A 22,788-nucleotide genomic window follows, 5' to 3' on the forward strand; every position below is an offset into this window, starting at 1 on the left:
CTGGGATAGAGTTAATTTTTTTCCAGGTGTCTGGTTGAAAGAACATAACATGACTGTCCATTTCTGAGTTAACTACAAGAAACTTCCACAGATCTCCTGAGGAAAGGAGAAATTAAATTCTTTAGTGCTGTGAGAATAAGACAAACTGACTAATGATGCAATGGTACTTAGTGGGTCTGAGAGGGTGTAATGTCTGAGCAGACTCACGGAGCTACAAAATTTCTGTTGCCCTGTTTCCCCCCACATGTAGGAAACATGAAGAGCATTCCTCCCTTGATAACACTTCACTTGCAAATGCTGCCAGAATAAATATAATTTGTATTTCCTTTCACAAAAAACTGAGTGCAATAGCTACTGCAAATTGCCAGAGCGCTCCTACTCAGCCCTCACACAGGTTGCAGGACCAGAATTCAGCCACAGAATTGTTACTGCCAAGCAGGTGGGGTTTTTAACCTTAACTTTGTGTGTGGTGGGTTTGGTTTTGCTACTTACTGGGAACTGGATAATTAGAAGTTAAGCACATAAAATCAGCACTGTGCAATTTGGCCAATCCCAATTTTAAGGCTGTTTACACACTTAGAGGCCATATGGAAGTGTGTGTGACTAGTACTCACATCATGGATTTTCAAGTGCATATTCATCAAACTGGCAATTTTCAATGGCGAAACAGTGTTACCCTTTTTGGCCCTGGTGTTGGTGGGCAGAAGTATCAAGGTTGGGTAACAGTCACCTTTTTTTCCCCAAAGAAATCAAAGTTCATATCTTTTCTTTACAGTCTTTAATGACATGGGAAAGGGCCTCTAAGAGGTATTTTGTAGTGTCTATTTTGCAGTTTCTGCTGAAAGATAGCATTTTAAGGATGAGGTGTGAAATATGCTGAAGTGAGGATTTAGGGTCTTCAATGAAGCACGTGAACAATTATTATATCTGATGCAACATAAATTCTGAGTAGGAAACACCTGCCATTAATGAAATGTTTATCAGCTCCAGAGCCACTCAACTCTTCATAATTTCTGGGAAAACAGAACTGTCACTGAAATTTACTGTGTGGTCTAAAAATGCACTGGAATTCATGGCACTTTGGCTGGGAGGAAAGCAACCCACTGCAGAGCTGCTTGTGTTGTGGGGCTTTTTCTTAACACAGCAACGCAAAGTGTCTTCCAGTCCAAAGGCAAGGCAATGAAACTGAACAGACCCTAGAGAAGCCTTCACCAGATGAAGGTTTTCACCCATGGGTTAGTTTTCAGCAAAGGAGGCACTGGCATCACAGAGCCAGTCAGGACAACATCTGGCTAGAATATGTCTCATGGTCACACAAAGCCTTACAAATGATCCACAAAATTGACAGCACCTACCTGGAAGCATGAGGAGAGGTGACATTCAGGAACCACATTCCCCAAAGAGAGGAAAAGAATGACTGTGGGTGATAGTTTGACACCAGCTGTGGATCCTTTACAGAGCTCTGGAAAAGGGTAGTTAGTCACAGCTGCTGTTCCTGGACCACACTGTGTTATACAGCTGCCTATATAAACCTCTAGTAGCAAGCAAGAAAGGAACATGCCTGGGATTTTCCTGCTGAATCTAAATGGCATATGCATGGAAGCATGAGATTTGCGTAAACTGACATAGTTTTAAGACTTAATCACCTCGCTGTAACAGATTTCTCATACTGTATTAAGAAACCAAAATTCTTGAAATATACAGTTTATTTATGTATTATTCACTTTGCCTTCTTACTTTGCATTGCAGCCTCTGGGTACTCTAGAGTTGATCTCTTCCTGTAATGATGAGAAGAGACACTGCTTAGGGAGGCAGACTCGCCTGAACTGGTGTGCAGCGTCCACAACTGACCACGCCTGGTGGGAGTGCCTGGAGAACCACCGTCTGCTCCAAGGGAAACACCTGAGCACAGTGAGGTGGTCAAGAGTGGAGAGGGAGTTGGTCATCTCTGCAGACAGCACTGGGGTAAATCCCAAGCACAGTGCATAGAGGCTTTTAATACTAAGCAGTAAAGCACTTTGATAATATAGAGGAAAACATGAGTCCAAAAGAAGTGAAGTATGCTAATCTGAATATCCTTTCCGTGCTCAGTTGAGGATCTTTAACACTGTGTTCCAGTTCGCTAACAAATGCCGTTTCTGCATTACTGAAGACAGTGACAGTAGCATTCCTTAAAGAGGTCACCTCGCTGGAGGTCTGTGGGATAGGAACCAGCGCTGGCTTGCAAGCGCAGGCTGTGCGAAAGCCTTCCAGGCACAAGGGACGCTCTCGGAAGGACAGAAATTGTCTGAAATAACCCACGGTCCGGCTCCTCCAGCTGCACGTGGCATCCCGTGGGCTCAGGGCTGTGCGTTGCCGCAGGACGCGGGTGCATTCCGGCCGCGGCCCAGCCCACAGCGGGACCGGCCCCGACAGCGGCCGCAGCGCGCGGGCTGTGCCCGCCCAGACACGGGCTCGCCCGAAACTCCGCGCCGGGGCAGCATTTCCCATCCGGCCCTCCCGCACCGCGGCACTGACCCTTCCGCTGCAGCTGCAGCTCCGCCGCCCGTCGGGCTCAGGCGCTCCCGGCTCGGCCCCGCGACGGGGAGCGGCGCTCGGCGCTCCGGAGGGCTGCGGGAGTGGAGAAGGGAGCATGAGGCACGACCTGCCTCCCGAGCGTTCCTGCGCCTGTTCACTGCCCCCATCGCTGCAGTCGGCGCTCACACCCTTCCCTGTCCTCCCGCCCGCGCCGTCGGGGCGCGCCCCGCCCGGCCGCCAGGGGGCGGTACGGCGCAGCAGGCTCAGGCCGCGGCCCCTCGCGGCCGCCGTAGGGCCGGCCCGGCCGTGGGCGGGGCGAAGGCGCTGCCACGTCCCCGCGGCGCCGCAGCGGGAGCGGCGCGGCCATGGGCGCCTCGCAGAGCATCGACATCCCCGGCGGCGGCACCGAGGGCTACCACGTCCTGCGGGTAAGGGCTGCGGCGGCCCCGGGGCGGCCCCACCGCGCTCCCCGCTCGGCGCTGGGGTGGCAGCACCGCCGCGGCTGCCCCCGGGAGCGGAGGGATGCGCCGGGCCCGCGCCACCGCTCCCGGGTGTGGGGAGTCCGCGGGGGGAGCGGGTCCAGGATGAGTCATGGCACGGCCGGGCGGTGCCGCCGTGGTGTGTGCCCGGGCCGGGCGGGAAGCGGCGGGTGCGGCAGCCCCGGGGCCAAGCCGCCCCTCCGCACCCGGCCCGCACCCGGCCCGGCAGCACCTCGGGCCTGTCTGTCCCATCGCCGCACCGGGGGCTGCCCCTCCGCACCCCGGCCCGCCTCAGGCCTGTCCCATCGCCGCACCGGGGGCTGCCCCTCCGCACCCCGGCCCGCCTCAGGCCTGTCCCATCGCCGCACCGGGGGCTGCCCCTCCGCACCCCGGCCCGCCTCAGGCCTGTCCCATCGCCGCACCGGGGGCTGCCCCTCCGCACCCCGGCCCGCCTCAGGCCTGTCCCATCGCCGCACCGGGGGCTGCTCCTCCGCACCCCGGCCCGCCTCAGGCCTGTCCCATCGCCGCACCGGGGGCTGCCCCTCCGCACCCCGGCCCGCCTCAGGCCTGTCCCATCGCCGCACCGGGGGCTGCCCCTCCGCAGCAGTTCGGCGAGCCGGCCCCAGGTGTTCGCGTGCCAGGCCGCACACCTGAGCGCTGCATCCCTGGTGCAGGCGCGGTGTTTCATAGTTAGCTTGGTTTTGTTCACGTTGTGGCCACAAAACTTTGGTTTCACATGCGAGAAGATTATTTTGTTAGGCTGCGCCTTAGGTTTTGTGAGCAGCCCTTTGGAAGCCGTTTTTAGTATCTGTTTCACGCTCAGCGAGCGGAATGGTGCCCAGGTCGTGCGGTGGGACTGAGGCACTGCCGGGCAGGAGCTTGGCCGGAGTCACTCATAGCCTGGCCCTGGCCCGCACATGGCGCTTCTGCCTCTGCCGCTCACAGAGGGTGAGCGCTCACTGCGGGCACGGCGCTGGGCTCCTGTGGCTGTTGGCATTGGACCCTTTCAGATCAGCTCTCTGCTTTTGAGAATCAAATACTGATGTTCTGAGCAAACGTAAACATTCTGGTAAAATTTACATGTAGACTAAAGTCATGGTGGTCTTTGTTCTTCCCTTTTAATATTACTGATTCATAACAATCCAACGTTACTAATATATGATGTTCCACTTTGTCTTCCCCTTCTCCCCCACAAAAACCATTTTGCGGGCTGGTAAAACCGGCAGACTTAGTTTCTCTTTTAGCGTAGTGTAGTGCAAATTCCATCAACTTTTTACTTTTGAGACTTGTAAAACCAGTTAATATTCTGCAGTTACAATATCAGTTACATTAGAGTCATCAGTTCATAGGTGTTTATTAAAGCATTTTAATAAATTGAGATACATCTTTTTTATGAAGTAGAATCTACTTGAGTTTTTTTCTTGTAATCTTGCTTGGATCTGTCACCTTTTGTTTTCATTTGGGCACCTTTTTGTTGTAATGTTTTTGCTGTGACCCAGAGTGGCAGTGTTTGATTGCCAGCCTTTGTAAATGTCATTGGTAGGTGCACATTAAACAAGTTGATTTCTGACAGGACATCCGTATTTACATTAAATACAGAAAAGGACCTGCCTGCTGTTATAAACAGTCTGATGTCTCTATTTTTCACTGCCTTGTCATCTTACTGTTATCTTCAGATGCCACAATAACGAGTGATTACTCCTTTTCTGTGAACAGGCATCTTAACTTGCCTCACAATCCCAGCCTAACAGTGATAATTTGGAACGTTTGTATTGCAATGCATGTGGCATAGGTGAATGCGACTAGAATTTTCCTCTATAGTTTTTCCAAGTTTAATTTTCCAGTTGGAATTCTGTAGTAAGCTTGTTACAAACAGTGTCCAGCTTGCACTGTTGGAGCAGCTCTGCACAAGTGCTTTGTCTGCATGGACATGGTAGAACTTGGGACTGGGGAATGCTGCTCTTTTGTTCTTCTTAATTCTCGAGTATGTTTTCTTTCTGAGCTCAGTACTTCAATGAGATAAATGAGAATGGTAGAGGGAAAACAGCAGGAGTCTTTCAGCAATACAGATCTAATTTGAATAAGATCAGATTTCTTCAGTAACACCAAACTTCTGTAAATAATGTATAGTACTTGTTTTAAAGATTTCATTGTATGTCAGAAAATTAGAGAAATGTCAGGAAATCTTTTCAATTATTGGAAGAATTTGGTTGGGTAAGGCAGATAAATGAAAAGTGCATTAAATTGCCATAAAACAGAGTTAACATTGTTCAGTATGACTGTAGGAGCCAAGTACAAGTTGCCAGAGGGATGAGCAAACTGCGACTGTTTTTTACAGTCAGACACTGACTGCACATCCTGCCTCCCTACAAAACTGGCAGAAAGTCTTACTGTTACTTTAAACATGACCAGAAATATGTGCAGCACATAAACAATACCATTGTTAATTTCTGATGTAATATTTGCAGATTACTTAATTCTTTTGCCTGCTTCTGCTGATGTTCAGTGCAATATTGCTTTCACTGGGAGCTCTGCCACCAGGGCAGTTGTAACAGGAAACAGGAGCACTCCAGGACTGAAGCACTGTCGAGGGAAAGTGATTTCATCATGCTCATGCTTGACAGCAGACATTGCTCTGGATTGCCTTACTGGGGTTCTGGACATTGAAATGTAGCACTTTTTTCCCTTTTTTTCTTTCCTTTTTCTTTTTTTGGTAGGAGGAAGAGGAAGTTGCCAACTGTTTCCTTGCACAAGTATCTACGAGGTAGACTTAGTAACCAGTCATTTGTTTGAAACAGTTCTTTGGAATACATTTTTATGTCTCATGTGTGCTTTTGCTGTTATATTTCCATTTATTGACTCATGTAATGTGTTCATAAATCTTCCTTTTACCTGGTGCCTGCCAGGCTGGTAGCCTGCACTGCTGTTGACCTGTAGGAATTTTCTCCATTGTTTCCTCTCCTCCCTAAGTTTCCTTTAAATAAGGTGTGTGGCCGATTAGAGCAACTGCCTGACTGCAAATTGCTCAGTTTGCATTTGTTTCTGCTCTTCAAAACAGAATGAAGGAAAACTTTGAATAACTTTCTTGTTCAGCAATGTGGAACTGCTGCAGTTTGCCCAGCCTGTTGTAACGACCTGACAGGTTCTTGGGGCAATAGATTGTGTCACACCAGCCCCATGGCTGGGGCAGAGTGACTGGGAAGCTGCCCAGTGGAAAAGGACCTGGGGGTGCTGTTTGGCAGACTGAACATGAGCCAACAGTGTGCCCAGGTGGCCAAGAAGGGCAGTGGCATCCTGGCCTCTCTCAGGAATAGTGTGGCCAGCAGGACCAGAATGGTCTGCCTGCTCAGCACTGGTGAGGTCACACCTCAAGTGCTGTGTCCAGTTCTGGGGCCCTCACTACAACACAGACATGGAGCTGCCTGGAGTGTGTCCAAAGGAGTTCTGGAGCACAAGTCCAGCTGAGGGCACTGGGTTTGTTTAGGCAAGAGAAAAGGAGGCTGGGGGGAGATCTTATCGCTCTTTACAACTGCCAGGTGGGGGTCAGCCTTTTCTCCCAAGTAACAAGTGACAGAACAAGAGGAAATGGCCTCAAGTTGCATCAGAAGAGGTTTAAATTGGATTTGAGTAAAACTTTCTTCACTGAACAGGTGATTAGATTTTGGAATAGGCTGTTCAGGGAAATGGTTTAATCACCATCCCTGAAAGTGTTTAAAAAAACATGTAGATGTGGCGCTTGGGGTTATGGTTTAATGGCGAACTTGGCAGTGCTGGGTTAGTGGTTGGACTCAGTGATCTTAGAGATCTTTTTCAACCTAAATAATTCTAAGATTGTGTGTAAGAATTTTTGTCTGAGAGTGATTTGTATGCACTGTGTGTTATGGTGTTCTCCTTAGAAGATACCCAACAGCAGTGCCCAAAGTTTAGATTTGTGTCTCTCATGTGGGTGCTTCAGTTGTTGCATTAGTGATACAAACATGTGGCATGAAGTGATGACCTTTTTTTTAAGGGAGGTTCATGTTTTAAAGGCTTGAATTAAATTCTCTGTGCTAAAATAAAAAGATGTGCTATGTTTAGGGAATCTGTTTTCTTACTAAAGAACTTAAAAAGCTTTTTCTCTTGATAGTTGTGTTTCATCAAGAACCTCAATACAGTTACAAAGTGTAATGTGTTAAAATAGCTGACGGAAATAAAACGGATTCTATCAGATCTAACAGGAATTGCTTGTACATGTGTAGTGAAATTTTACTGCCAATTACAGTCAGCGGAAGAACCACAAAAAAACCTTTTAGTGTTTCTTTGTGAATGAAGTAAACACGAGAAGTTTCTTATGTGGGAAAAAAGAAAGCTTCAGAGCTTCTGGTCCTTGGAAACTGTGTGTTTAGTGCTTGAAGCTGAGCTTCTGAAAGTTTAAGTGGAAACTAGTATAAGTTACCTGACTTTCAGAAGTGGTGAGAACCTTCATCTGCTTTTGAAAATCAGGTTTTCAGTGCCTAATTCCATTTATGTTGCACTGTGTGCTTGGGGCTTGAACTTGTGACCACTGTGTTGCTGAGAAGACTCCTTATAGTGTGAGTGTGCAACATGTACTGTGTAGGCATGGAGTGATGGTGTTGGGAACAGTCTTCAGCAAAGAGAAGCTTCATTTATTTACAAAAAAAAGTCTTTTCAGTATGCAGATTAACGTTAGTGTGTTGACCTTGAAACCTTTTTCCTGTTTAATTCTTGACAGTGAATTAGAAGTGAAATCAGTGTGTAATCTGTGTACTCAGCAGCCCAGCTGTCATCTTGGTGAGAAGCTGAAGTCCTGCAGCACTATATGAAGCCCTTTTCTGGCTTCTGCTATTCCGAATTTTGATAGAGATTTTCTGCATTTGCTCTTAAAAAGGTCTGTAGGTGCAGCTCCACAGCATCTCCAGGTTGTCTGCACCAGTTTGTCTCTACTGTGGGAAAGTTGTGGCATGCCCCACAGGGGTCTGTAACTGGTATGTCTGAACTAACAGGTGGCTCTGAGAGAATTCGGCTGCCTGAACTCCCATGGATGGTACCTTGCCTGCAGTGACATCTGTTGTAAATGATATTACTTGATTATTTCTCAGCAATTACTCAATTACAAAGACAAGTTACTAAACACCTACTTGGGGCACACAGAGAAGCTGCATAAAGCCAGATTGCTCAGAAGGCAGAGTTTATGTATGTATACGTGGAATCTTCATTATTTCCATAATTAATAAGGTTTTTGTGCCATTGTGTTTTCTGAGGTGCCTGGTTATCCTTTGTTGCTGTAGCTCCTGGAAGAGAACCGTTGCCTGAGGCTGGAGCAGAGAGCTGTGTGTGCACGTGGCACAGTGTGATTGTGATGAATTGTGCAGGTGGCTGACTGAAAGTGAGGTGGTGGGACATAACTGGGATTGATGTAATTCCTGTGCAGGGCTGAGTATGTCACAAGTTTAATAAGGAGACTTTTTGTGTGGAATGGACTGGGGATTTCTGGTTTGAATTTCTGGGACTGTCAGGTATAAACATACTTTTCTGTCAGTGAAGTTAGGCCCAATAAGCCAGGGAAACGGGAAACTTTTTGTGACTGAAGCTGTGCATGGCAGCATGAGGAAAGGTGATGACAGAAGGGGTGCAGCCACCTGCTCCTGAGGTGCACTGTGTGATTGATGCAACTATAAGGGCTTAATTTCTTTGGTGCAGCTTCCTAGTGGTTTTTACATGCCTGCTTAGAAACAAGCCACGCAGTGATGTTCAGGATCGTGATGGATTTGGGAGAAGGTGTTCAACATCTGAACATGCTTTCTGCAAACCAATTGTTTGTAACTTGGAAACTCTCTCAGTCCCTTCATCAGTTTGGGGTAGACTACAGATTTTGTATTTTGAGTAAATTATTTATACATCTCACGTGTCAGTGAGCTTGACACTGACAGATGCTGAACATACATAATTCTCATTTATTATCCGTACTCAGTCTCATTTCAAAAGGTTCCTCTGTTGAATACTGGCCACTGTTGGCTCACAGTGTTCAGGGTATCATCTCTTGAGGTCAAGGGGAGGAATCATCTCTTGAGGTCAAGGGGAGGTCAAGGGGAGTGTCAGGGTGCAGGGGGTTTGCTGGTGTTTCGGTTTGGTTTGGGTTTTTTAAAGAAGTTTGTGTGGAAATGGAGGAAAATCTCTGAATGAAATGAAGTCTGGCCTTTTATCTTTCAAGGCTATGACATATATCCAGTCCTGAAAATCTGATGTTATAAGAATAAATGTATCACTTTACTGGATTCACTAATTTTTAACGCTGAGTTTTAAGAAGATGTGTTCTGTCTTCAAAATTGTTTTCCTGGTAAGTTCTGAAACCATTTAATTTTGGTATAAGACCTTTATGTCAGGCTCATTAAAAACACAAAATGTAAGTTCATATATGTTGAGAGGCTATTAGATTATTTGCATGTCACCCCTCTAAACTGAGGGAGGAGCAACAGACACATCTCATCCTGCATTTGCTACTCAAAAAACCACATCAGAGGAGAGAATGTTTTGCATGACTTAATTACGAGAGAAACTGCAAGCCTGAGAATACAATTATGGAGCATGTCCATAGGAAACCAGAGGGTTTCAATCGTCCTTTCATGAAAGTGTTTAACCTTTCTTTGGCAGGAAAGTTTCAAGTATTTTGTTCTAGATAAGTCACAGTAAGAAAACTCAATTCCTGCAGAATCAGACTGGTATTGAACAAACAAGCATATTTGTACCAGTTCTGTCAGATGGAATAGCACGTAATGTAAGAAACTACACTTTTTAGATCTTTTTGGAAGGTGGTTGTAGTATCTAAAAGAAAAAGCCATTGGATAAAATGAATTGGCTTACAAATAAAGAAAGATAGTCTTTACTTAAAAGACTGTAGGAAAAATCTGACAGCTGTAGTGGAGTCACTTTTCTTCATCAGCAATGTGCATAATAGGGAAAAAACAAGATTGCCTTAATGCCTCTCAGTTACTCCCTCTGGAATTAAAAACATACTTCTAGCTTCTGGGAGCAGTGTGTATCCAACACTTAGGCCTTGTGTTACTGGAGTGGTTGAATTATTTGAGCTGTCCTGGCTGCAAAATTGCATCTCTCTCTTCTTGCAAACTTGATGGTATGTTACTGAATCCCTGGTTGTGCAGATGCGCCCTGTGTCTCAAGAATGTCAGCAGGTGATGTTTAGTAATGAGATAACAACCTGGCCTTCCACAGATGTGACTCTATTTTTCCTTTAGTAAGCTTGGGATAAAAACCAAGGTCCAATGTTAGTGCTTCTATGGAAAACAGTGCTTTTTAACCAATTTTTTTCAGAATTCATTAAGCTTGTTCTTTGACCATGATCTCCTTTATTGAAACAAGTATCTACAGTTTATCTGCCACAGCTGTTAAGCAGTGCTTTTCCCAGGGAGTGGCTACTGGTGTGTCATTCCTCAATTTATAAATTATTAATTCTTTTGAAATCTTTCTTTTTTATTTTTCTTTCTTTTTTAGAGGGAGATTTTTTAGTCCTAAAGATTATATGTGAATACTTTAAAATCATATTCTAATCTGTGAATCAGCATTGGAACACTTTTACTGAATTCTTGTTTAACTTTGTTAGGTACAAGAAAACTCGCCGGGACATAGAGCTGGATTGGAGCCATTCTTTGATTTTATCGTGTCCATTAACGGTTCAAGATTGGTGAGTGTGTTGCTATCTTAAAGCTTTTTAATATAAACAATATGTTGAGAATCTGATTTTTATAGGTAAACCAATGCATTTGCTATATTTCAGTGTATATAAAATATTTCTTCTTAGTTCAAAATGAGAAAATTTCTGATGCAGTTTGTCTAATTTCCTTCACCCTTTAGTTAGTTCTGTCAACAGTTTAGCTGTAGAATGAGGATGTAGACAGACAGACAGACAGACATGCTCTCTGCAGACATGTGCACAACAATAGTACTGCCTGCTGACCCACCACTGGTGCACTGTGCTGGTGCCCCCTAGTTCTGTCTGTAAAACTGCTCCTGTAAGAACTCGCCGACGCCATTGAGTCGAAACAGGTTGATTGAAAAAGCTGCTGTTCAAGCTGTTTGCTGGGCTGGAGGAATGGGGGAAAGCTTTCAAGCAGAGCTGTGCTGAAACAGCAGACCATCAGAGCAGTGGAAGAAACCATCTGTGGGTAAGCTTTCTCACCAATGTGCCTGGATTCAGGAGAGCCTCTGAAAAGCTGCGGGGAGCATCTTGTCACAGATTCAATTAAAGTGCTTTCATGTTTGGAAGGCATGACCTGCTACGGGGAAATCCCAGGGTTTTGCCAGAGTTGTGTTCTAGAATTGTGGAGAGACTGGAAACTTGTTGCAGAGTAGCTGTAAGTAACTGTTCTGATACTGCACAGTATTTATAGCACCTTTGAAATACAAAAGTGTTGCTGTAGAACTTGGATGCTCATTCTGCTAAACATTAACCCAAACTCATTTGAACATTCACAGAATAAAGACAATGACACTCTCAAGGACCTGTTGAAAGCAAATGTTGAAAAACCTGTAAAAATGCTGGTGTACAGTAGCAAAACACTGGAACTGAGAGAAACATCAGTGACCCCCAGCAACTTGTGGGGTGGGCAAGGCCTGTTGGGAGTGAGCATTCGTTTCTGCAGCTTTGATGGGGCCAATGAAAATGTCTGGCATGTCTTGGTACGTATGGAGTTGGAAGTATTTTTCTTATTGTTGCTTACTGTTTTTATCTTACTATTGAAAACTAACTTGCATGGCAGGTTTTGGATTAGAACTGTATGTCTGTAAGTTTATTGTTGAGTCTTGTAGTTAAATAAGTGGTTTTGTGCAATATTCAGAGCTGTTGTATTTTGTACTGTGCCAGAATGGTTTCAAGAGACACTGCCCCTGTTTCACTCATTCAGTACTCTACTGATTGTATTGAAAACTCGACCAGTTTGTCTGACTCAAAACTTGTGTGAAGTGCACATCTAATTGTTCTGCTAAACCTTGACAGTTACACAGTGCTTTGTAATTTTCCATCTTAAAACTAGGAAGTGGAGCCAAATTCTCCTGCTGCGTTAGCTGGACTTAGACCTCATAGTGACTATATCATTGGAGCAGATACTGTCATGAATGAGGTAAGTATATAAAAATAAGTTTGTTATTTTTTAAAAACTGAAAAATACAGCGGTACAAGTTGTACCAGGGCAGTTTGAAACATCCCTTCTGTTTCTGGTCAATGTAGATGAAAATCACATGCAAAGAGGAAGGAGCTCTGGCATGGTGCCTCTTAAGTGCAATTCTGGAAATAAAAGCCTTTCTTAAATGTCATCATAAAGTTAGAAACATTTTTTGTACTCTAATATTGGTATTTCAAATAGCAGATATGAAATCTAAGTTGTGCCACATCTTCTGAGTTGTGCTATCAAAACACATTTTAAAGTTGGTTTTATGGTAAAAGACCAGCACTGAAACAGCTGCAGCAGGTGGCTGTTACGAGGTTCTGTTCTACAGTCAGGACTAGAGTGATCAATTTGATGTCAAATGATAAGGACATGAAAGCCCTTACTCATTTTTATCTTTTTGCAGTCTGAAGATCTCTTTTCCCTTATTGAAACACACGAAGCAAAGCCATTAAAACTTTATGTGTACAACACAGACACAGATAATTGTCGGGAAGTGGTGATTACTCCAAATTCTGCCTGGGGTGGAGAAGGCAGGTAAGGAGACAATGTATTACAGGGGCGTGGGGCACCTTTCTTATGGCACCAGCCTAACAACTGCTTGCTTAAGTTTTCTACAAAGACAGAAAAAGTGTTGGTATATCAAAGGTGTTTCTGCTGTAATGAATTATATATTTACTTGAAATTCAGATGCGGTTACAGAAGAGGGGAGTGTAAATCAGTAAATTAGCTCGTGCAGAAATGCACAGTGCCACAGTTGGTTTTTGCATTAGACTCCAAATATTCATTAGCCTGTAGTATATTCTTGAAGTGTTGTGCAGTAGCCATAACAGAGCACTGCAAGTAACAAGGTGAGTGAAATTCCAAGCTGTATACCTGGTATAGCTGTTTGGTTTAAATAATAAGCAATTTTATTTTGTGCTGAATGTTCATTGCTAAAAGCTACAGAATTTCCTTTCAGTTACACTGTATTGATTATTTCTCCATAGAAAATAAGGCAACACTGGGGCAAGAGGGGAAGGTTGTACAAAATTCATCTTGAAACTTGTCTTGAGTCCTTCATGTATTGGTTGCTTTAGTGTGTAGTTGTAAAGTCACTTCACTGACTTTTAAATGTTCATATTTTAACAGCCTGGGATGTGGCATTGGCTATGGATATTTGCATAGGATACCTACACGCCCATTTGAAGAGGGAAAGAAAATTTCTCTCCCAGGACAGTTGCCCAGTGCCTCTCTCAGTCCCCTCAAAGATGGCTTCACAGAGGTAAGTTGTGGTTTCCCCTTTGGCTTAGTAAAAATGGATTATGGTGTTATAATTGCTTTTCTGCTTCTATTGGTTCTTGTGGAAACAAACCCTAATGATGAAACTTTTTTTTCCCTTTCAATAAGGTTCAGCTGTCATCAGTTAATCCCTCAGCCACCCTCCCTCCTGGGTCAGCAGGCCTTGAGCAGAGCCTTTCAGGACTTTCTATTAGTTCACCCTCAACTACTGTCAGTAATGTTCTCAGCACAGGTTGGTATTGAAGTAACTGACCTCAATTGCATAGGTTTTCTGACTTGTGTTCTCATAGATGTTTCTAGTTAATAAAAGGCAGAAGAGAGAATAAAGTTTTCTCTTAAACTTTTCTTGACAGTAAAAGGCTAGAGTAATGGAATTATGCCTTACTTGCTCACAAAATAGTTGCAAACAACTTCTATCAGAAATACCATGTGTGTTATTTAGAATATTATTTTTCTTCATCAGCATTTTACAGTTAATGCAAATAGTAATTCTCCTGTGAGCAATTATTTATTTGTACTTCTGGAGCAAGGGATCTGAAGTGTTATATGCTTAAAATTAATGTAATTTCCCTGTGTGCTCCACCAGGTGTTCCAACAGTTCCATTATTACCACCACAAGTCAGTCAGTCCCTCACTTCTGTGCCACCGGTTAACCCAGCAACTACATTACCAGGTGAGTAGGGAAAATTTCTTAAAATGTTTTTGAAACAAAAATCTTAAGGGAGCAAGGGAGGAGAGCTCTTTTTCACTGCTTTTTGGGGAAGGTATAACTTCATACAATTTACACGTTTCATGTTAAAGATCTCTGTACAACCTCTACAATGTGAAGAATTATTTGCTTAGAATATGTTCACAGCATGTTTGTAGCACAGAGGACTGACTTGGCAACAAGGCAGTGTTTACCTTTTTGGGCCCCGTGAACAGGAGATGCAGCATTTGGGGTGTCTCAGGAAAATTTTGCTTTGCTATTTGCAACATTTCTTGAGTTGATAGATTGTTACTTTCTGTAGTTTATAAATTGTATTTTCAAAGTACTTTTGCAAATAAATGGAGTTTTCAGTGTGTCCTTTGGACTCAAGACGTCAGAGATCTGAGAATGTGTCTTGCCTATTTCTGCATTCCCTTCACCCATAAAATCTTCATTTTAGGAAACTTCTTTCTAATACTCAGCTTGATTGCTCTTCCTAATACAAATACAGGGCTAACAATAGAGAAGTTAATGCTTCAGGTACTGTTTCTGAATTACATAGTAATAAACTGGTATAACAAAAGTAAGATTCTGTCTGCAAAGTAGTTGTTTCCTGATAATAGTGAACATTTCAAGCAGTCGTATTCCAGAGTTATTAACAGTGGGTAAAATAACGATTGTATAGGATTTTGCTGTGTCATTGGTGTGCTGGTACAGGACTCAACTCCACCTATCCACCCCTTCAAATACAAGTTTTCCTTTCACTTTTTTCTCTGATAGCATCACTGATTTTTGAAAGCAAATCAGAATATTTCTTGTAACTTTCATGGATATACTAGTGAAATTGTTTGTAGTAAATATACAGGAGGTTTAAAATTTGAGTGAATTTGTATGAAGTTCAGCTTATTTTCAGATTTTAAAAAAAATCAAACCAAAATTGCTTATAGCTGAGCTGAAGGGTCTTTGAGTGAGATTTTGTCAGCCTTCATGGCTAATGAATTCATGGGTAGGTAAAGATGGCTGGGATTTAATCAAAATCTCTATACAGTGGCCTTGCTTAAAGACTTTTCTCTGTCCTAATACTGTGATACCAACAGTTTATTTCTGAATTAATTGTCTTTGAACTAAAGACAGAATAAGAATAGAGCCATTGTCCCAGAAATGCCGCTCTTCTAGGAGGGGAGATTCAGGTCTGAAAAGATGTTTCAAAGCAAACACAGTGATTGAAGGGCATGTGTTGCATTCATATGTTTCTCTTCAACTTTCAGTGCTTCCTGACTCTGCAAGTTGCTTTGTCTTGCCTTTTTTACATATATTTTTGTGTTTAGTTATGAACTAAGTAGAAAGGACTAATAATACAGTAATCAATATTAGGGACCAGGGAATACTGTATGTTTAATCCTATTATTATTGTCTGCCATTCAAATTGGGAACAGAGGGCTTCTGGTACAGTGCTGTGGTGAAACAGCTACTTTTTTTGGCAGCTGAACCTGCAATGCAAACCTTCTAGTTCCTTGAAATAAGATTCCACTGTCCTCAGAAAAATATGAAACGTTTGAGATTATGTATTTGCTAGTCCACACTTCCGAGTATCTGTTTTCACTGTGCAGCTTAAAAGTTGAAATTTAGGTGAATTTGCATTCTTACATGTAAAAATGATAATCAAGAAGCAAAGCAATATGTAGTAAGGTTTAAATTACCAGTAAGATCTCAGAAACAATTTTCAGTTTTCAGCTGTAACTTTTCTAATCTTCTCTTAGGTCTGATGCCATTACCAGCAGGGCTTCCTAACCTGACTGATCTGTCCAAACTTAATTTACCTGCACCACAGATTGTTCCAGAAATCATACAGCCTGGTATGTGCTTCTGCAAACTGAAACACTGTAATTAGTGTCCTTTATCCCTGAGACTCTAATTTAGAGCCATCCAAGGGAGTCCTGAAGGGGCTATCAGTGGCCAGGTTAGGTAGACAGAGAATGTCTTTAGATAAACTAATTCTAAAACTTGGGTCTGTATTTATATGTTTCATTTTCCTGATTTATGATCTCAGATTTATGATCTCAGAAGAAATTGTGCCCAGAGTGAAAGTATACAGTATTATGGGTAGAAGAAAATATGAGGTGTTCCCTTGTATGCTAGATAAGGAGATCAGAGCTTCCTGACTGAATGCCAGAAGTATGAACTAATACTAGATTTGCAGTTTTGAAAAAAACAAAACTGCTGAACGTGCACATGGAACAAGCAAAAAGAAATTGGAAGCTTATATGGAATATGGTTCTTGTTAACTTCTTTTTTCTGGCAGGTTCAGTGAAGGCCAGAAAAACCAAATAATCAGTATTAATGCATTAAATACCTAGTCCTCTTGGGAGGTACAAGCAACCTTGACTTCACTCTGATTCATTCAGAGCAGTTCTGAAATCTGAAAAGCATCAGGCTTGAAATGAGCCTGCTGAGTCAGTGCTTGCACATAGATCATGCTTACATTAAGTTCAAAAAGCTTCTTCCTCTCCAAGGATAAATAGGAGATTAGAGAAGGTAAAACGTTAAGTGAACAGGGTCTCTCCAGATCTGTGTGTGGTATGCAGCAGCTCACTGCCTTTTTTTTCTCTTTTTCTCTTCAGGTTTGCCACCCCTTCCCTCATTGCCACCTCTGAATCTGATGGGAATAACACCCCTGCCAATGCCACCCAAGTGTGTTCCTGTGCTTCCTTTGCTCACAGAGGACTGTATGTTGCCTGACGATTTGCCTCCGTGTATGACTCAGGCTGGAAGCTTTTCTGTCAACCCTGGCACTACTGTAAATGTAGAACAGACCTCTACACTCACCTTGGATAGTGCTATTCCAGCTCCTGTGGCAAATATTGCTGACAGGTCAAATGAGTCCTGCACAGCTAATGAGAAAACAGCTGGAGTCACAGATATACAAGCTTCTGAATCGTAACTCCAGATCACATTGTGGGATTGGCTTGGTATTTATTTAGCCATGGGATACATATTTGGAAAGCAAGCTATCATCAATTTCATACTAGTTTGTACTTAATCTTTAGGAGTCCTGTAAATAATATGGAGGTATAATAAAAATTAAAAGGGGATTTATAAAGTGTGGGAGGGGAGGAAGAGTACTTGTATGTTACCAAAAAAAAAGTCAAGGTGGTAAACAGAATTCCACTGCCAAACTCGGATGTGTATGTTTTTAATATAGGCTGACAGCCTTACTCTGCTAGGCTTGTCCTTCCTTATAATTAGCAATTTTTGCTTCTGATAGAGATGGAGCAGGTCTTGCGTGTGACATTTACATACCATAGTTCTTGTTCTTTGCAAGTATCTTGTTACTGCAGTGGGGATGAGAGTGTTCTGTCTCAATTGTAAATTTGAACGCTGCAAAACTTCCACCTAAAGATATTTCTATTAAAGTTGCTGAGTGACCTTTTAACTGGCATCTCGTTATTCAGCTTGTACACAAATCTGTCTTTAAGCTCTTGAGAGATGCTCAAGCCATGTTTTGTAACTGCTGCTGCGTTGTTTCATATGCCCGCTGTAAAATGGCGTTTGGAAGGGAATACATGGAATGTTAAATGTAGCACACAGTTTGGCACTTCATGACTACTGTAAGACAAATTAATGGATTAAGCATACATACAGCAATAAATTCCTGGAATTTTAATTTTTGTGTGACAAAATAGCACATTTATTTTTTTTTATTCTTAGTCTCATTTAACTGTTTTTAGCTCAGCTCTCTCTAGCACAGATCTGTGAGAGTTCCCCTCCAGAGGAATGGGTCCAAGTGGGAGTGCCAGACATCTTAATGGCAGGCAGAATCAGCACTTGTGGTTAAATCCATTGCAGCAATGAGTCATGAAATCTGCCTGCATATGATTCATACTTGGCTTTTTAAATTGATATGTAGGATGCAAATTGTAGATTAACTGTAGATGATACACTTGTATAAACTGTTATATGCACTGTATTCCAGGTGATAGCCTTGACTGCTGGTATCAGGTGCAGTTGATACGGAAAACTCTTCTGTACCATTCCAGTCCTTCTATATTACTGGAATTTCATTTATATGTGTTTGCTGCAAGCATATGCAAACTTAGCCATATCATCAGCAGGCTGGAGCTGAAGTCTGTCTCAGCAGCTCTGAAATTCATTTTGGCAATGCAATTTCCCTGAGCAGTGTTTGGAATAGTAGTTCCATCTGACTGCTGATCATCATCATCATCATCATAATAATAGTAATAATAATAATGTCTCAAATAATTAGTTCACATGGAAGCCTTATCTAATACCTGTTGTCCTGTCTCATCTTTATCACTTAAGTATTTGTCTTTCCTCAGCTCCACATTCCTCATCACCTGTTACGGCAAAATCCCATGCCAAAGACAAACCCAAAATACTTATTTCATACTGTGAGCAGTTTCTTTTCTCAGCTGCTTGGAGTGTGAAATCCCTGTACCTTGCTAAATAGGCCACTCACTGTTTCTCAGAATGTAGTTTTATTTACCTATGTAAATCCAGTGTCACATACCTCAGAATTAAACCTTGACATGAGAAGAAGGATGTCCCCTCTTTTCTTTCCTTTATACAGAGAAAGTGTGTTAGTATCAGGCTTCATTGAGCCTCACAGGTCCAACAGTCTTTTCTGCAACATCACTACACACTTCCAACCCGAGATCAGTAAAAGCAGTTTATCACATACCAAATTTAGAGCAATTGCTGATTGTAATCAAGACTCTTTGAACTAGGGGCCTCTGGAATAACATCTGAAGTTACCTGGTACGAGTCTGTGCTTTCCAACAGCAAGCTGCAAACTTTCATAGGACTTATGCAGTTGTCTCTAGTGGCAGGCAAATAAGATGCTTAGTCTGAAGTTTTGCCCTTCTGTTAGCTATTTTAAGTTCCTCGTTGCTGACTGTATATCCAGCCTTTTGAGAGCTAGGAGAGCAGTGGAAGGCAGGCAGTGTTAAGTGTTGCCTTCAGCAATTCTGCCAAAGATAATGGAGATGATTCAGTGGTGCAGATTTAAGATGTAATCTCCCAGCTAAAAAGTCATAAACATTGAGAAGTCAAAAATTTACTACTTAAAATAGAAGTGAAGACCTTAAATTCACATTATTGCACTCTGCCCCTGTTTTTTTAATTCCCTCAGCTAGAGTTAATGAAATCATACCTTAATCACTTTTGGCGAGGAGCTCTTAATGACTTGTTTTTCCTAAAGAAAAAAGAAGAGAGGAAGAAGGAACAGGAACTTAAGATACACCAAGGGACTGACAGCTGATAGAACATTGTTTCTGTGAGTTTGTTAATGAACAGTTACAAACAGGTACATTAGCTTTATTTAAAGCATTGACACATGGAGGTCTTTAACAAGTGCTGAGAGCAGATGAAGACAGATGTACCATGAACATCCCCAACCTTGCATGTAATCAAGAATGATTAATGAGTATGACCTACTCTAAAATGCATAAGGTAATTTCCTGCTCCTGCAAAGGCTGCTCTGGGGCCTGTGGTGTTCACTGGTACCTGTATTTGTTGTGAGGGCAAAGCTGTCTCAACTGTGTGTGAGCACATGCTGAAGAGGCGCCTTTTGCAGTTTGATGCTCTGCTGCTGCTGCTCCAGGAAACAGCTGCTCAGGCTGCAAGGTCATGGCAGGAGCATGGGCAAAGCACTAAGGGGGAAGGTTTCAAAGCTATGGTGGAGTAGTACAGTGGATTGTTTCTGAGCCCCTGACAGCCATCTTTTAAATTCTGTCCACATTAAACTTCCCTGTCACAACTGGAGCTCCATTTGTTCCCAGGAAATAGCTGTGCAGGGCCACGAGATGGCGTGCACTGGTTTCTGTAGGCTGAATTTACAGGATAAAACTCAGCAACGAGGGTGGTTTGTTCCCACCCCTCCAGCAGCAACTGTAGTCAAATGGATGCCAGCTGGATGCTGAATGATGATGCTTGAGAACTGTAAAACCAACTGATCTGAAGGCAGAAATGGGCTGAGCTTAAATTATTTCTAAGTTCCAGTTTTGCTGGTAGTTTGCTGACTTAAGCCAAGCTAACCATGGGGCTGGGTGGAAGTCTTGAAGGAAGCAGATCCTTACAGGTAGGGACTTGTTTGACATAGTGTAATGCTGAAGGAGAGGCCTGGATAGTATTTCCAATCTCTCTGTGAATGTAATTGCCGATTATGGAATTAAGTTGAAGGGGGCAGGATAAGGATCAGGGATTTTGTGTGGCACCCTGTTTTCCTCAATTATATACAGGCTTTGTCTGTACTAGTCAAATAAATGTGTTCACATTCATTCCATAAGATGGAGGCCTCACTGGCACCAAGTTCAGGTTTTTCGGTTCTTCACTTGGACTTGGACACCTAGAATCTGTTGCATTTTAGATTTGAATCTGGTAATGATAGTCAAGACTCAGACTGTGAAACTGTTTCTTCATTTGTGTCTGTAGTTCATAATTAACTCATGGTTGTGATCCTACTGTACACATTCTTCATGATAGTCCAAGGCTTAATGAATATTTGTGCAGCCCAGCACACTGTTTTGCACTGTACTGTGCTTTCTAGTAGTAACTTTAGCTAAAAAATGGTAGTTTAGCTCAGAAAACAAAAATCTGTAAACTAATTTGCCTGTAACATCTGTGGGCTTTGTCTGTAACAGGCCTGTTTACCTGTAACATCTGGTTTTTCAGCTGCGGTCTAACAGAGAGCCAACACCTACCATAGCACAGTTTTAAAGTGAAATACTTAAAGGTGCAAGACCTAATCTCAAAAAACCTCTGAAACCAAATAACCCACTGGCCTTAATCAAACAGAAAACTTCATTTAGCTCAGGTGAATCTCCAGCAGGTCTGCTCTGCAGCCCTGGGGAAAGAGTTAAAGGGTTGTAATCTACCATTTTACAGAGTATCAAAGAGATTTGCAGATGGTGGCTAGAGAGCTAGTGAGCTGAGCAAGAAAAAAATCCTTTTCCAGGAACCTCAGTTCATGTTTATCCTTAGGCCATGTGAATACATTATGTTGCCAGGGTGCAGTTCAGAATTTCACTTGGGTGGTTGGCTGGTATTTCTTAGGACCAGCCATGATTTCAGCTGAAGTTGGTACCAAAGTGCTGGATTTGTGCTATGATGCACCTGAAACTGCATCAAGACTTTGGAGTTCAAAGGCTGCAGACCTGGCATGTGGGGACCTGCTCTGGGAGGAAGGGGTGAAGTGCATGGTTTTGTTACTATCTCACAGTGAGAAAATGCAGACCTGTCTCTGTTCCACTGGCCACACACCTACCTCTCCACTGCCCTTTTGTGCACCTGGAAAGGCAGAATTCTGCCCTAAGAAAAGGCTGCAAACATTACTCTGCACTGACATGGCTGTGACTGTCAAATAATCATATTCTCAGCCTTGGAACTGTTGTCCTATGGGATCAAAAGGTACATTTCATCCTTAGTTGTGCAATGTAATGCTTCTACTTGTTCTGAACTGTTTCCTGTGTTAGGTTCACAGTTAATCCATTTTAAAAGCTGCATTCCAGCATCGCTCAGCTCACGCACAAGAGAGAGCTTCAGAGATCACAGAGGTCAGGCTCACCTTGAGCAGCCCATGGCAACAGAAAGCCTATTCTGCCAACAAAACAACCTGATTTAATAACAATCCTCTTGTCTGAAAGGATTGTTGGCTCTGCCAGCCAGTGGTGCATATTCATGTACTTTGTTCATGGTCCTTGCAGGTTAGGTGAGCTATGAAACCCCAAGAGAAGCAAAAAAAAATAGGAAGCATGAGTGAACTCAAGCTGCAAAGCCTCAAGTCAATGTAGGCTTTCTAGTTTTGTAAGCAAAGCCCACAATGGATGGTTCTAGTATTAGCAAAAGCAGTGCAGAGCTATGAGCTTTGCATTTAATGAGGGGTGATGGATGTCATGGGTCTCTTTGAGAGTCGACTCATCTGCACCTTCTCGTGTGCAGAAAGGACATTACAGCACTGCCCAGGCCCTACTCCCCGGAGACATCTCTTCCCAGCCCTTGCAGTTCATCAGGCAACATCCTCTGCTGGCAGCTTTCCCAAACAGACAGTTAATTTCAGTGTTCTTGCTCCTAAATGAATAAAAGACACAAACAGAAAATCTTCTGCAAACACCACTACTTTTTCTCCTGACATAAGGGAAATAGTTTCCAGTTCTTGGTGCTGTACAAAGAAAGAATACAGAGAGTTCAGTAGCTGAGACTTAGCTGTGACCATATCACTACAAATCTCACCCTTATCCTTCAAGCTGATTTCAAGTGAAATTGTTTAGCAAGTCTTCAAAATAGTATTTAAAAACAAACTGAAAATTTTAAACCTCCCATCCTGGCATTTCTAACTACCCATTCTATGGACTCGGAGTTGTGTACATGCCTCAGGCAGTGCTTACACAAAAAATGAATCTGGGAATTAAAGCTAGATTAGAGGAATAGTGTGACTTCTCCAAGCAACATTAGTAATTGTAAACAAGAGTTGCGATTTTCACAGGCAGCAGCTCAGTATTAACAGTTACTGGGCATCAGTCAAGTTTTATCAACTATGATGCTAAAAGTTAGAACGGTAAGAAAAGATGTAAGAAGCTATTTCACAATACTGTTTATGCCCTCAGGTAAATATGTGTTCACACAAAAC

General features: G+C 42.8%; 1 protein-coding gene and 1 long non-coding RNA gene across 2 annotated transcripts in view; one reads left to right on the top strand and one right to left on the bottom strand.

Moving 5' to 3' along the window:
• The window catches only part of LOC139675350 (uncharacterized), a 31,116-nt gene extending 28,365 nt beyond the window's left edge, over positions 1 to 2,751 (bottom strand). Inside the window, exon 1 of the long non-coding RNA XR_011698473.1 lies at positions 1,738 to 2,751. This is a non-coding gene — a long non-coding RNA (uncharacterized lncRNA). The remainder of the gene's footprint in view (positions 1 to 1,737) is intronic.
• Positions 2,752 to 2,813: 62 nt separating this feature from the next.
• Positions 2,814 to 17,808, top strand: GORASP2 (golgi reassembly stacking protein 2). Its single transcript, XM_071562441.1, has 10 exons — positions 2,814 to 2,945; positions 10,615 to 10,695; positions 11,487 to 11,690; positions 12,044 to 12,130; positions 12,582 to 12,712; positions 13,307 to 13,439; positions 13,565 to 13,688; positions 14,043 to 14,129; positions 15,905 to 16,000; positions 16,766 to 17,808. Exons 1-10 carry the CDS (start codon positions 2,883 to 2,885, stop codon positions 17,083 to 17,085), a joined length of 1,326 nt encoding a protein of 441 aa, XP_071418542.1. The 5' UTR covers positions 2,814 to 2,882; the 3' UTR covers positions 17,086 to 17,808.
• The last annotated feature ends 4,980 nt before the right edge of the window (positions 17,809 to 22,788 follow it).

The sequence above is a fragment of the Pithys albifrons genome, chromosome 8 (assembly GCF_047495875.1).
Source record: "Pithys albifrons albifrons isolate INPA30051 chromosome 8, PitAlb_v1, whole genome shotgun sequence".
NCBI classification, from domain to species: Eukaryota; Metazoa; Chordata; class Aves; order Passeriformes; family Thamnophilidae; genus Pithys; species Pithys albifrons.